The 12,827-nt window shown below is 42.8% G+C and overlaps 1 protein-coding gene across 2 annotated transcripts; it reads left to right on the top strand.

Moving 5' to 3' along the window:
• Positions 1–2,055: 2,055 nt before the first annotated feature.
• pitx2 (paired-like homeodomain 2) lies at positions 2,056–12,586 on the top strand. Of its 2 annotated transcripts, XM_046407070.1 has the most exons (4): positions 2,056–2,887; positions 5,354–5,423; positions 9,869–10,068; positions 10,930–12,586. In XM_046407070.1, the coding sequence occupies exons 2-4, from the start codon at positions 5,378–5,380 to the stop codon at positions 11,488–11,490; spliced, it is 807 nt and encodes a 268-aa protein (XP_046263026.1). In that variant the 5' UTR covers positions 2,056–2,887; positions 5,354–5,377; the 3' UTR covers positions 11,491–12,586. The 2 variants fall into 2 exon arrangements, with proteins under 2 accessions (XP_046263026.1, XP_046263025.1); XM_046407069.1 differs by lacking the exons at positions 2,056–2,887; positions 5,354–5,423 and adding an exon at positions 8,606–9,395.
• The last annotated feature ends 241 nt before the right edge of the window (positions 12,587–12,827 follow it).

Below are 12,827 nucleotides of genomic sequence, written 5' to 3'. Positions count from 1 at the left end.
GTAAACCATTTACTCTATATGTCTTTGGAAATAAATGGAGGCTTAATTTCACAATAAGACTAATAAGTTTGTGTCAAAAGTACAGTTTGGCACAGAACAGCGCCCATATGACAAGCATTATGTTCTTTCAACACAGTCTGTATTCAGGGAGAAACAGGGCCGTGACCTGTGTGTGTGTGTGCACATCAGATTAGGACGCGTGTGCACATTTTCATAGTACTGTTTCGGCTTTAAAGGCAGCATATTTAAACTTTAAATGATTTAAATGATCATAGCAGGCCTTACAGATCTAAATATTGGTTTCAATGGGAAATGTGTTGTGTTTTAAGCATCATATTATGTGCACATCCTGTTCTTACATGATCTGAAGTTTGCACTGGTGTAAATTTTAAGACAATTAATTTTAATCACAGTAGAAATGATGTGCATAAAAGCAGATGATTCATTCAAAACGAAACTTAAAAATTCAAAGTTCACACAAAGTTTCATGCTTTGTGCGTCTGTTGTGGCTGACTTGCTGGGCAGCCTATCATCTCTCCTCTTTAAAGCGGAGGCTTGAGTGTCTGCTGAAATCCGGAAAAAAAGTGTTTTAAAGTCCTCTCCAGTACGCAGGAGGAGGAAAAGTTGAAATGTCCAACTGTACTGACGCTCGGAGGCTGATGTGCTCGTTAAGAATCAGGAGAGAACATCAGTAGAGCAGGTCACCCTGTTTCTCACATCACAGCCCCATCAGAAATTCTTTCAAGTGTCCTCCTGCGTCGCCAAAGATGACAACGGCGAATCGATAAGCGCTTGAAATGAAAAGAAGCCGCCGGTTTGCCCCCGAGGCGGAAGATTTCATACCCACCAGCCTTCTCTGAACTTCAGGCATTCCTCTGCACCTTTTTGCGTGAGAAAGAGGAGGCTCTTGACTGATTTTTTCCCCTTTGTATAAGAAGGTAAGAGGAGAATATATAGCCGAACCATCATGCCTCTTGACGCTATTCACCCTCCTTTTTTCCCGTGCAGGCGGGGCGTGATTTAAAGATGTGCAAGATGCTGGGCTGATGTTTTCTGCACGGGATACTGGGTCGTTGACTTGTCTTTATTGTGTGTGCGTGTGTGTGCTTGTGCTTTTACGCGTACGTGTGCCACATCACAAGATTTAATATTAAAGCGCACGGGTCAAATTTTGAGGAGCTACGGGAGAAGTGCTGGCAAATGAGCAAATTTCTTCTTTTTTTTTTTATTAATATATATATATATATATATTAGTTTGCATTTGACCCATCGCTCCGTCTGCATGTGTGTTTACGCTATATAAAATATGGCCCTACTGGGCCTTTGTGGAAGACCAGGACGAGAAATCTACCTGCGCTGTAGGCTGCCGTAATTTAATGTGCATACTGACTGAATAAACGTGACCTAAGCAGCTGTTAAAATTAAATTATCTTTTATAAGAACCCATTTATGAGTATACATAAGGCTGCAGTCAGCACGTGTGTGTTTAGGATACCAGGATTCAAGTCATTCCTCACTCACAAATGTTTGGTCCGCGGATGGAGGGAAGGGTGATGCGCACGTTTTGCTTCAGTGTCCCCTTTTGCCAAGAAATTCCCGTGTGGATGTGCGCGTTAATTACTGCTTTAATGGGAGTATGACTAAAAATGTAAAAGAAGGATTAGGCGCGGGGAACGCAGGCCTACGTCCGGTCTGCTCGCCTCACTTAAGATGCGAATGGAAAATCAGTCTGTATCTAAAGAAACGGATCTATAAAGAACATTTGCATCCGAGCCAGCTGTTCACTTCATGTGCACATAAATCCGCAACACGATAGGGTTCTGTCTGGCCCCGAAGCAGCCTAATGCCTCCATTTAAATACTTTTCTGTCCTCCATCCACCTATGAATATTCACAATGTTGTGTTTTTTAAAAAATATTATTTTTTTTTAATAGGTGCGCACAATGGTCACACAATAAGCTTAATTGACGCTAATTAGGCTCTAACTTCCTGATTACATAATAGTCTGCCATTGGAATCAGTATCTGGGACTTAAAATATTTCTTTAAAGTAATTGCCAGGCAGTGGATTTGGTCACGAATCCGTCGTTATGACTGTTGTTTACTTTGAGCGCGTTGAGTTTAGACAATAAGCAGTTACTTGTTGCGGGCTAAATTGTAGGTTGGGTTTAGGCATACTGAACCATTATGCTTTGCATGCCTGCACCTCAAACGGTGCAGCGTTACAGTAAACGAGGCGGGGCGGGCTAAGAGGAACATCAGGCTTTTATTTCTGTTTTCACGCGTGTGCTTTTTAAAGATGCCATCCTGAATTTTTGTTTGATTGTTGTTGAAAGTTGAGAGGCTCTAAGTTTGCTCTCTCTACTAGACTACGCACAAACACACCCCTTTAAAAGCGCGCGCGCACACTCACTGACACACACACACACACACACACACACGGGGTCCCTCTCTGAGCTCAAAAGAAGGAGGAAAAAATGCGCCACTCTTGGAGCGTCTTTCAATGCGGAAAAAGTTGAGGAAGACAGAAGAGGACGAACCAAGGGGAGACTCGGATGAAGGCGCCTCCTTCGCTCTTCTCCCTCACACTGTAAATAGATGGTTATTTATGCGCATAAATGAAACAAATCTGAACGTAACGCTGCGTCGCTTTTTTTTTTTTTTTTTTTTTTGTTGGTGGATAACACAGCGAGTGAGACGCATCCGACGAACGCTCACATTTGCTGACCAAAACTTCAGCGTGATTGGATCTTGAAGTTCCCTGAATTTTCGCTGTAAACGCAGCTGCTGGTGTCTGAGCGCGTTCGGGCGGTGGAATTTATCTCCTCACTGTAGAATAAAACACCGTCGGCTGGAAAAACTCAAAACCCCACCGGTGTCAACAACTGGTAAGTAGTGCAGCAGCGGAGCAGAGGCACTAAAGAAATACTACAGCTGAGATGTGAGTTAATGCAAGTGAAGGAATTTGTTCCACCTCGTGTTTTTTTCTTTTCTTTTCTTTTTTTTTCTTCGGTGAGTTTCTGATGTGCGTTTCAAAGGAGCGGCTGTGACATGAAAGAGCATGAAGTGATGTGAGGGCAAGGTTCGCCTTCCAGGTCGGAGGATGACAATGATGTGTCATTAGCGATGATGGAGTGCGGGCGAATAAAAAGGGGGCAAACCAGACTGTACTGGCCTGATGTGATTGCAAGAACACCGTTAAACATCAGTCTAAAGAAGCGCAAAAATGAGACATTTGTGCCTTCCAGCATCGCATCCCGCATATTGTCAGTTTGCTGCTCTAAAGAAATGATGACTTGTGAGCTTAAAAGCCAACGCAAATTTCAGCAGAACCCGTAAAACTGGGGGTAAACAGAGATAAACAAAGATTGTAAAATCTCCTAAACTCCCTGCACTAAACGGTGAGTTAACTCTCCCCGGCAAATTTTAAATAAAATAATCCTGTTGACAACAAATAGAAAGCGTGGATTAATGAGTGTTTTATCCTCGTGTAGGAGAGGAAAAATATGTAGAAAAAAGAGGTGACGTTCACGGTCACACGTCTCTAATTAATACAGGAGCATATGGTGGAAGTTAGTCGATTCATCTCCTGCTATAGGCTGCAGTCTCATGCTCTGCTGTGTTAATTTCACAAGTAAAGCCAGCGTGAGGCAATGCCAGCTTTCTGTCCGCACTGGGCGCGATGCCATGTGAGTCACTGATTCATATCAACTGTTGGTGATGAGAGCACAGAGTGTCCGTGAAGTGAGAATGAATGGATGAACGGGATTAACCCCACAAATCACAATCAGAAAGCAAATATATTTTTAAACCGCCCATACTGGATCTACAGTGTGGCGTATTTTTAAAAAAAATATTATTATTGTTATTATTGTTGTTGTTATTATTACGCACGTGTTAAATATATTTCAGTGTTTTATTAGTCTAGGTTAACTTTGCTGTGTTTTCACATTAACGCAATGTCATTAATTTTATTTGCCCAAAACGTAAAATAAACGTAATATACACATTTTATTCATTTAAGCAAAATTTGTTTTTCTTTTTTTCTTTTTTTTGTTTCTTTTTTTAAAATTTATTATTATTATTAAATCTGTTGCTTTTAATTCGGAGTCTCGTATAAGGAAACTTGTAGAAAAACAAAACCGAAACGAACTCTTGGGTGTAGAAATTTTGTCCATGTTTTCACACAATAAAATAAACTACAGTGAAATGCATAAATAAGAGCGGGTGTGATTTCAGAGGCCGCAGAGCAGGCAGGCAGGCTGAAATATTGGAACCCCCCCCCCTCATCAAATCTCACTGATTAGATAACACGGAGCCGAGCGCAATAAGCTCACACCTTACAGCCTGACCCCCACATTTCATTTTGCTGTGGCGGGAACAGGGGAGGCATGAGAAGAAAGGTTGTGCAGGTACACACTGTAAAACTTAACCTCCAATATATTCATCTTATGAATTAAAAAAAAAAAAAAAACCTCACAGATGATGTCGAGCAGGTGAAGAGAAGAACTGAGGAAAATGGTTAACAGCACGACTGCATGCAAATTCCCCCCAAACTTGAATTATCATAAGCAAACAGTGAGAGCCTGGACTAATAAAACCCCATCTGTGTAACTTCATATCGAGGTACTGTGATGGCTGCGATAATGAATTTTGTAATATCCCACCGACAGACATCTCAATCAGACTCTAATCCCGTGATTTTACTACGGAATCACTTCACTTCCAACTGCTGCTGCATGCTGCACCACAACACAAGATCCGGCTCATGCAAAACACGGCGGGTTTTATACCTCCAGAATGTACACAAATTACACAGAAAAAATATAATAACATATGACTGGCGATTAAAAAAAAGAGTTTGAGATTCTAACTTGTCTTCAATCGAGTGCAAAGCAGCGTCGGGGTGATGGGATTATTCACTGACCTCCAGTGCAAATCATCCTGTTTTCATTATTCTTATTTTCAACAAAGTGTTCCTTGAAGCACACACATCGCAGCTCGGTGTATGAGCCGTTGTTTCCTCTCACAGACAGAATGAAATGCGAAATAAGTCGATCCCAGTCGGGAAAAAAAGAAATCCTCTCATATCACAATTCTACTAATTAAAAAAAACGAAAGACACAATTGTTGTAATTAGTGCATCGCTGTTGACATCCCAGCTTTAAGCTTATTTCATTTTAACTCCATCACTTGCGTCTGAATTTTGCATCAATTTGAAATATTTCCCAGACCGCCAAACAGTGATCCTCTGAGCACACAGAGGTGGACCTGTCCGTCAGTGGCCATCACGCGTGGGGGGGTTGTTTACTGGTCTGAAAGGCTAATTGTGACTCCTCTGTCTGTTTTTACAGAAGCCGTTTGCCTAAATTGCCATAATGGACTCCCACTGCCGCAAACTGGCCACCACCTGCGCGCAAATAGGTGAGTATCTGATCCAGATGACACAATAAATAGAAGGTTTAAGAGGTTTAATATGAAAGACTAGTTGTCACTTCAAATGTACCTAAAAATATCATTTATGTTATTATTCCATCTACATAAAACGGCCCTCGACTGACAGCTGACAGGTGTTCATCGTGATCGTGGATATTTATTAGAATTATGGCTATTTTTATCTAAGTTTATTTTTTAGTTTATTTACTGATTTAAAAAAATATAATAATTCATCTCCTTCAGAAGTGGCCCCAACCACAGACACGCTGATGTCTTGATCTAATAAATCATTTCAAGCGCTACCTGAGAGCCACCTGTTTCCACCTTACGGTTTAGTGAGGTTTCTTAAAAACAAGCTTAACATCTTTAATCAAAAGACAAAAATAAATTTGCTTTCTCCAGAAAATAGCTGTTCTGTTCTGACTGAGCTCTCGTGAAATAATCGGTCGTTGCTTTCTGCACAAAATGTTGGTGTTTTCGTCTTATTTGTGTTCACGTCTGCTTCGTGTAAACGCGTCCAGCAGTCGGAGATTTTGTCCTCATGGCTCGTCAGTGTGAGGAAGCTGCTGCTGAATGCAGGTGGTTTGTTGTCTTAGAAGGACACCTGGCGGCCGGCGGTGGCTCTGCAGCCGCCGGCGCAGCATGCGGACGACACGGAGAATCACAGGAGGATTTGATCAGGATGACAGCTGTGCAGCGAGGTTATTTATTCCAATAAAACAAAAATAAAAATAAAAAAATAAAAAACAGGCGTACATGAACACAGAAGCATCTTATTGTAGACTTTAAGTGAGTGAATTTACCACCCAACAGTGAGGTCGCAAAACAAAACATGGATTTCTAATGTGGTTTTACACTCAGTTACTGTTTTTCAATTCTATTCGCATTAACTAAATAGCATTTACGAATAAAAGCCAACGAGGGACGAAAAAAAGCCAGAAGTCTCTCGCTCGACGAAGTCTGGGATTTATTAATTACTCTTCAATGTGGTGGGGAAATTACATCAGGTCTTGTTAGGGTCTTAAACGGATAACCAATAACTCTCATTCGGTTTCGTTTAGCCGACACTGATGGGGCTGTGTGACAGAGGGCAGGCTCTTCGTAGCCTCATAGCAGCGCGGTGTGAACGGCCATTGATTAAGAATAATAAGATAATAAGATATAGACACGGCAGCGTCAACTGTTTTGCTTTAATATATGCAGCGCTTGTTGGATTGACTCCGGGGAAAACGAAATGTATAACGAAAGCCCATTCGTGAGGAGGAATATACTAATGGAGGAATCTGATGTCTCCTTAATCCTATGTAAAAAGCCTTGTCGCCCCCCTCCCCATATTGACTGAATTGCTAATTAATGGCCCTCTATGGCGGAGGCCTATTGCGCGCAGTAATCCGCAGAAGAGAGATAAAGCATTCAGAAGGTAGAAATGAAGAGGAAACCGATAATCCACTTCAACTTTAGCAGTATTACAGTACGGCTGGAAGGGGGAAAAAGGAGCAACAGAGTGTTTGTGGAAAGACATGAAAATGATTGTTTATTCCTGTTATTTACAGTAAAATGTTAGCCAAGTTCCGCAATAATAAAATGTTCTGAAATGATAAAACCTTTCTTTTTAGAACCAATCTTCGCTCACGCACACATTATGATTATTGTTGTTGTTCTTGTTAAATAGTCCGTATATGTTTTCTGGTTTTAAACAACCTTTCAGCAAATGTTTGGACATGTAAGGACACGACTGCATTGTTTAAATTATATATGAATGGTTATAACTTAAATCTTCTTATTACTCGGGCATCATCCAAACAAGGTTTATAGCTCTGTATGAAAGGGGATTGGTTCCTTCCCCTCAGTCAGTGTGTGTGTGTGTGTGTGTGTGTGTGTGTGTTGCATACACTCTTATGTTCTGTTGGTATTTATATATCAGGGGCTTTCACGGGATTATCCCAGTAACTTCTTAACATCGCCGAGTCCAAATGCGTTGGCTGAATGAGCCTCTGTCTGGCCACGTGGACATGTCAAGTGTGTTATTTGATGATGATGATGATGATGATGATGATGATGATGATAAACCAAATGTGCTGTGGCGTAAGAAAAGGACAGAAACTTACGAAAACGCTCACGGTGTAAATAGCAGTGAACGTCCCCCGCCCCTCTCGGTGCACTCAGTCCATGACTTGAGTTCCCGGTCACCCAGATGACCTCAGTCTCCCACCTTGACAATTCAAGTCGTATTTGTTTGATTAGACATGTTTACTTTACCTTAACGCGTCACACTCTTTGGGGAATTTTAGGTTAAAAAAAGCATCGCTGTCATCTCAGCTCAAACTCATTAAAAGGCCTCCTTCAGAAATTCTTAGGCAAATGAGAGACTTATCAGATTAAAAAAAAAAAAAAAACAGGAGTGCCGGCTGAGAGCGACTGAGGGGTCCAGACGCAAAGTGAGGAGAGATATCCAGTTAAGCACCCGGATAAAGTAATCCGTCGTCAACAAACTGAGTCTGCGTGGTTAACTGTGGCTCCGGTGGGGTTGATTTAATGGATATTTGAACCTTAACTCTGTGGAGATCAAGAGGATCGCCTCATTTGACAACTAGTATGACAGACAGTGCTTTTCCTGAGCGTATGGCACATTGCAGTGGATAGTAAACCACTTTAGACCACTTTGGTCACGTTTTTGGACCGCTTGATGGAAACGCACCGTAGATATCAACCCTCAGTGTAAACGTGGATATGCGGATTAGACCTTTTGAATTCAGTTCGTTTAACCGCCTTTTTACTTCCAAGTCACAAGATGAATTCCGCATCCTTAAGCAGCACGCGCGTATGAGCTGGACCAAACGCACGTGTGTTCCTTTAAACATAGTGTGCATGACTGCCAGTTAGCGTCAGTTGACAAGCGCGCAAAGGCACTTTTAGAGCAGGCTGGCGCATCCCTTAATGTGAGGCTAGATTTACCCCCTCCCCGAGTCGCGCGTACTTTCACAGTTCGTTGTGTTTGCAGTGTGCATATTTTTTTCACACAGACTTCAGTACAATGCGCTCGGCGGCTCGCTTTAACCACACTGAGTCCCTGAGTAAATTGCGGTGACAGAGTCTGCGAGCTCAGCTCGGGCATCAATAGAACAGCCTCGTTTTACTGGGCCACTGGACCCATCTCATAAAATGAAGCCAAACTGTGTTATTTTCATTTATATTTGGTCTTGGGCTTCTGCGCAACGGCACCTCGGAGCACCGTGGGTACACCGTGCGTCCCATCTCTCTTTACATGCTTTTATTTGGCAGAGAAAAGAAACGCCAGCCCCGGTATAAACACATTGGCACACATATCTCGTTTCTGCAAGCTCCGGTTGGTTGGGCCCAGTCATATCCACATGCGTGCGCCTGTCAGAATATGGGCGGGCGCAGTGTGGTGACGTGGTGGTCTAGAGAGGGGCGCAGTTGGACGGGCATTGCGCAGGCAACAGCTGAAATGAACAGAGAGCGGCGTAGTGTGTGTATGCCTGTGGATCTAATATCACCTACCTGTCCTTGTCACTCTGATAGTCAGCCGAGGTAGCCGCCGTCAACAACCGATGCTAGCATGGCAGCACTCAATGATCTATTTTAAAGCATTTTTTCCAACTGAAACAAAGCGAGGGCTTCATCTCAGCCGCAAGAGGAACCGCGCTCTCCTGTGCGTTTTTGGAACTGAACACATTCCGCCCACGGACTTTGCGCCTATCGTTGTTGTACTAAGGGGGACTTGATCTGCTTCACACAGCCAGTTTTGCGATCTTTTACCGATGAACTCTATGAGGGATCCATTAAACATAGACCATCACCACCTAACAGGGAATAAACTTACCTCCCACACGGCTCTGGCGATGGCCTCTAGTTTACAGCCGCTGCAGCGGTCTGTGGACTCTAAACACCGGTTAGAGGTGCACACGGTGTCGGACACGTCCAGCCCGGAGTCTGTCGGTAAGAACCGTCCGGGGTGAACATGTTCTCAGCGGGGCGCCGCAGATGTCACAATGACACCAAACAAATAAGATGGCTCAAATTAAACATCTTAAAGGGAGTTTCACACGCATGCAAACGATTCCAGCTCCCGTTTTACTCACAGATCAGATCATTAGTGTTGACACTGGCCTGTGTGTGCCATAGTGGCAACTTTCTCTGTTATGTAAATGAAAGACAGCTTGTCTCATGTCTACTAAAAATTTACACAGTCAGTAAGAAGATTAAATTAAAAGGTCAGCTAAAGTCTCATGAAATGAAAGAACGCGAATTTGATGAAAAAAGTAATATGTTATGACAGAGCATTTCAGACTGCGAACAGCTCATCCATTTCCCGGCAGTGACGCGGCGTCAGGATTATTTGTCGTCTCTCTATAGAATGCAGGCCTTAATCCGCCTGAACCTCACTGAATCAGCTTCTTTCCTCTTGACAGAGAAAGAAAAGATCCAAAATAAAAACGACGACTCTTCAGATGACCCGTCTAAGAAGAAGCGGCAGCGGCGGCAGAGGACTCACTTCACCAGCCAGCAGCTGCAAGAGCTGGAAGCCACTTTCCAGAGGAATCGCTATCCGGACATGAGCACAAGGGAGGAGATAGCCGTGTGGACCAACCTCACAGAGGCCCGGGTCAGGGTGAGTATTCCCTTGGGTGCAAGAGAAAACAATTAATGTGTGTAATTTTGGGTAATTAGTGCCAGTTGTCCGGTTGAGCTACAAATATTTCATAACTCAGTGTTATTACGCAAGGACACTAAACTTTACGCACGACTGAAATTTCTTTGAAAACAATGCAGGACACATTTTTTTTAGCTGGAATAAAAGTAATCAGAGCCTCATTTAAATTTGCTGGCTCAGGCTCAGTTTAATTAGATTGTATATGTTTACCGGATAGGTTAATTAAAATTCAATTCCTTTGCACACAATGCAAAATAAACTATTTTAGCACAAAATGATTTATGGCTCTCGGCATATTTTAATCCGTTCGGCAAAATCATAATAAAACAGAAACAAACTTTTTATTTGCCTATTAAGTGTAATTACACATAATTACGTTGTTAACAGTTGGGCCTATTGACATTTGTCGGTGGCAGATACCAGTCGTGTTCTCCTGATCGTGTGAAAGAGGTGCAAAGCTTGCATTTTGCGATTGTCGCGCGAGTGTTGTGTGATTAAGGTCAGCGTGTTTGTGGAAGCCTGCAGAGGAATACACATCCTCTCCACATTAAGATGGTGCGGTGACAGCCCCAGTGTGTATTCTGCTCAGATACAGACGGAGTCAAAGCGGAACTGTCTGCACAAAGATTAACGCAGAGAGTTTGCATTTGCAGACATTAAAATTCAGAATTAAGAAAATCACCAAAACAAAGATGGTGTGTGATGTGGAAATGCAGACCAGTGCCTAGATTAGCTATTGCAAGAAATACAAATTCTATAAAAGATTAATTGACGCTTCAAAATAATCTTTATAACCTGCTCTTATTTCACTTGCTGTAGGTTTGGTTCAAGAACCGGCGAGCTAAGTGGAGGAAACGGGAAAGAAACCAACAAGCCGAGCTTTGCAAAAACGGCTTCGGCCCGCAGTTCAATGGACTCATGCAGCCCTACGAGGACATGTACCCCAGCTACACGTACAACAACTGGGCCGCCAAGGGCCTCACGCCGGCCTCCTTATCCACCAAAAGCTTCCCTTTCTTCAACTCCATGAATGTCAACCCCTTATCGTCGCAGACCATGTTCTCGCCGGCGCCCAACTCCATATCCTCCATGACTTCCAGCATGGTGCCATCGGCGGTCACCGGCGTGCCGGGCTCCAGTCTCAACAGCCTCAATAACTTGAACAACCTCAGTAACCCGTCTCTCAACTCGGGAGTGCCCACGTCGGCGTGCCCATACGCGCCTCCGACCCCTCCTTACGTGTACAGGGACACTTGTAACTCCAGCCTGGCCAGCCTGAGACTGAAAGCCAAGCAGCACTCGAGTTTTGGATACGCCAGTGTGCAGAATCCCGCCACTAATCTGAGCGCTTGCCAATACGCCGTGGACAGACCAGTCTAATACCTACCTGCACTGCAAAAAATAACCACCTTAACGGGTCGTTAGAGGCTGACAGTGACGCATTAAGTGTTATTTTTCTTAAAAGGGAGAGAGACAATCTGGCTGTGACATAATTGTACTTTTGTTTCAGGAAATGTCTTGGTCATGTGATATTTTCTTGATACCAGTTGGTTTATTCTGACACTCCCCGTCCCAAGATATTTCCTGCAGTATCCTGAAAATGTCCAATCGTATCAAGAAACAAGTTAGGTGATGGTGATATTTATATATAGACTTTTTTTTTTTTTTTTTTTTTTTTTTTGGGAGGGGGGCATACATTTGTGGGTGATTACAAGACCAACTGGCTTTGTTATGGTGGTCATTTTTTGCAGTGTGTAGGTAATCACAAACAGCCGGCCACAGGAACAAGAGACTACTACAACTACTTTTTCATTTTTCAAAAAGGGCACTAGAAGACTGAACCACTGAAGCAAGCTCAGCTCCAACTCGGAGTCAAATTGAAACGGGAGATTTTAGGATTTTAGGTTTCTTCCTCCTTTGATGAGTCCAGGCCTGCGCTTCACACCGCGCCACAGTAAAAAAGAAAAAAAGAAGAAGAAGAAGTAGAAGAGGCCTGTTTTATTTTTTAAAGCTCGTCATGAGGGCTTTCTTTTTCTCTGGTGGATTTTTGGGACGTTAACTGTTGACTGAAAAGGTTGTATATATTTGAATGATCATCTCCTGTTTGTCGAGGCGAATGCGCTACAACCCTCTCCAGGTTCAACTTATCAACGCATGTGGGGGGGGAAAGAACCCTAAAAAGGAATCATGTTTTGCTTGCAAACAAAAGGGAATGTACATACTAAAACGCACCAGTGTGTGTTTCTAACATATTAAAATTTATTATTAATGTCTGTGTGAATATCGATTTAGAATAGCGATTCTGGATTAAACAAAAAAAAGAAGAAGAAGAAGAAGCATCAAAAATGTTACTGCGACAAATTATTTGGTTTTTGCTCTGTGTATACTATTTGGTACGGAATTCTGTTTTTTTTTTCAACATCCAAAAAAACTATTGTGTTTTATTTAATGGAAGTAAATATATTGTTCAAAAACATTCTGATGGGAGACTTTTATTGAATCTTTGTGTTAGCAGTCTGTTAGTGAAGTGTAAAGCAGTGACAGTCTGTCTATAGCCTTTCGATTACTATGTGAGGCACTTGGGCGGCTAATCTATGGAGGAAAACAATGGGCCTGTCCAATACACATAGCAGCGAGATGCTCCGTCAGATTAACTGCTGAATGCATGTCTGCCCGCTCAGCCAAGGGCCGCGGCTGCAGTCACTGGTGCTTGAAAT

Source organism: Scatophagus argus, chromosome 12 (genome assembly GCF_020382885.2).
Source record: "Scatophagus argus isolate fScaArg1 chromosome 12, fScaArg1.pri, whole genome shotgun sequence".
Lineage (NCBI taxonomy): Eukaryota > Metazoa > Chordata > Actinopteri > Scatophagidae > Scatophagus > Scatophagus argus.
Note: the sequence above shows the minus strand (reverse complement) of the source record. Positions and strands in the feature narration are given on the sequence as shown.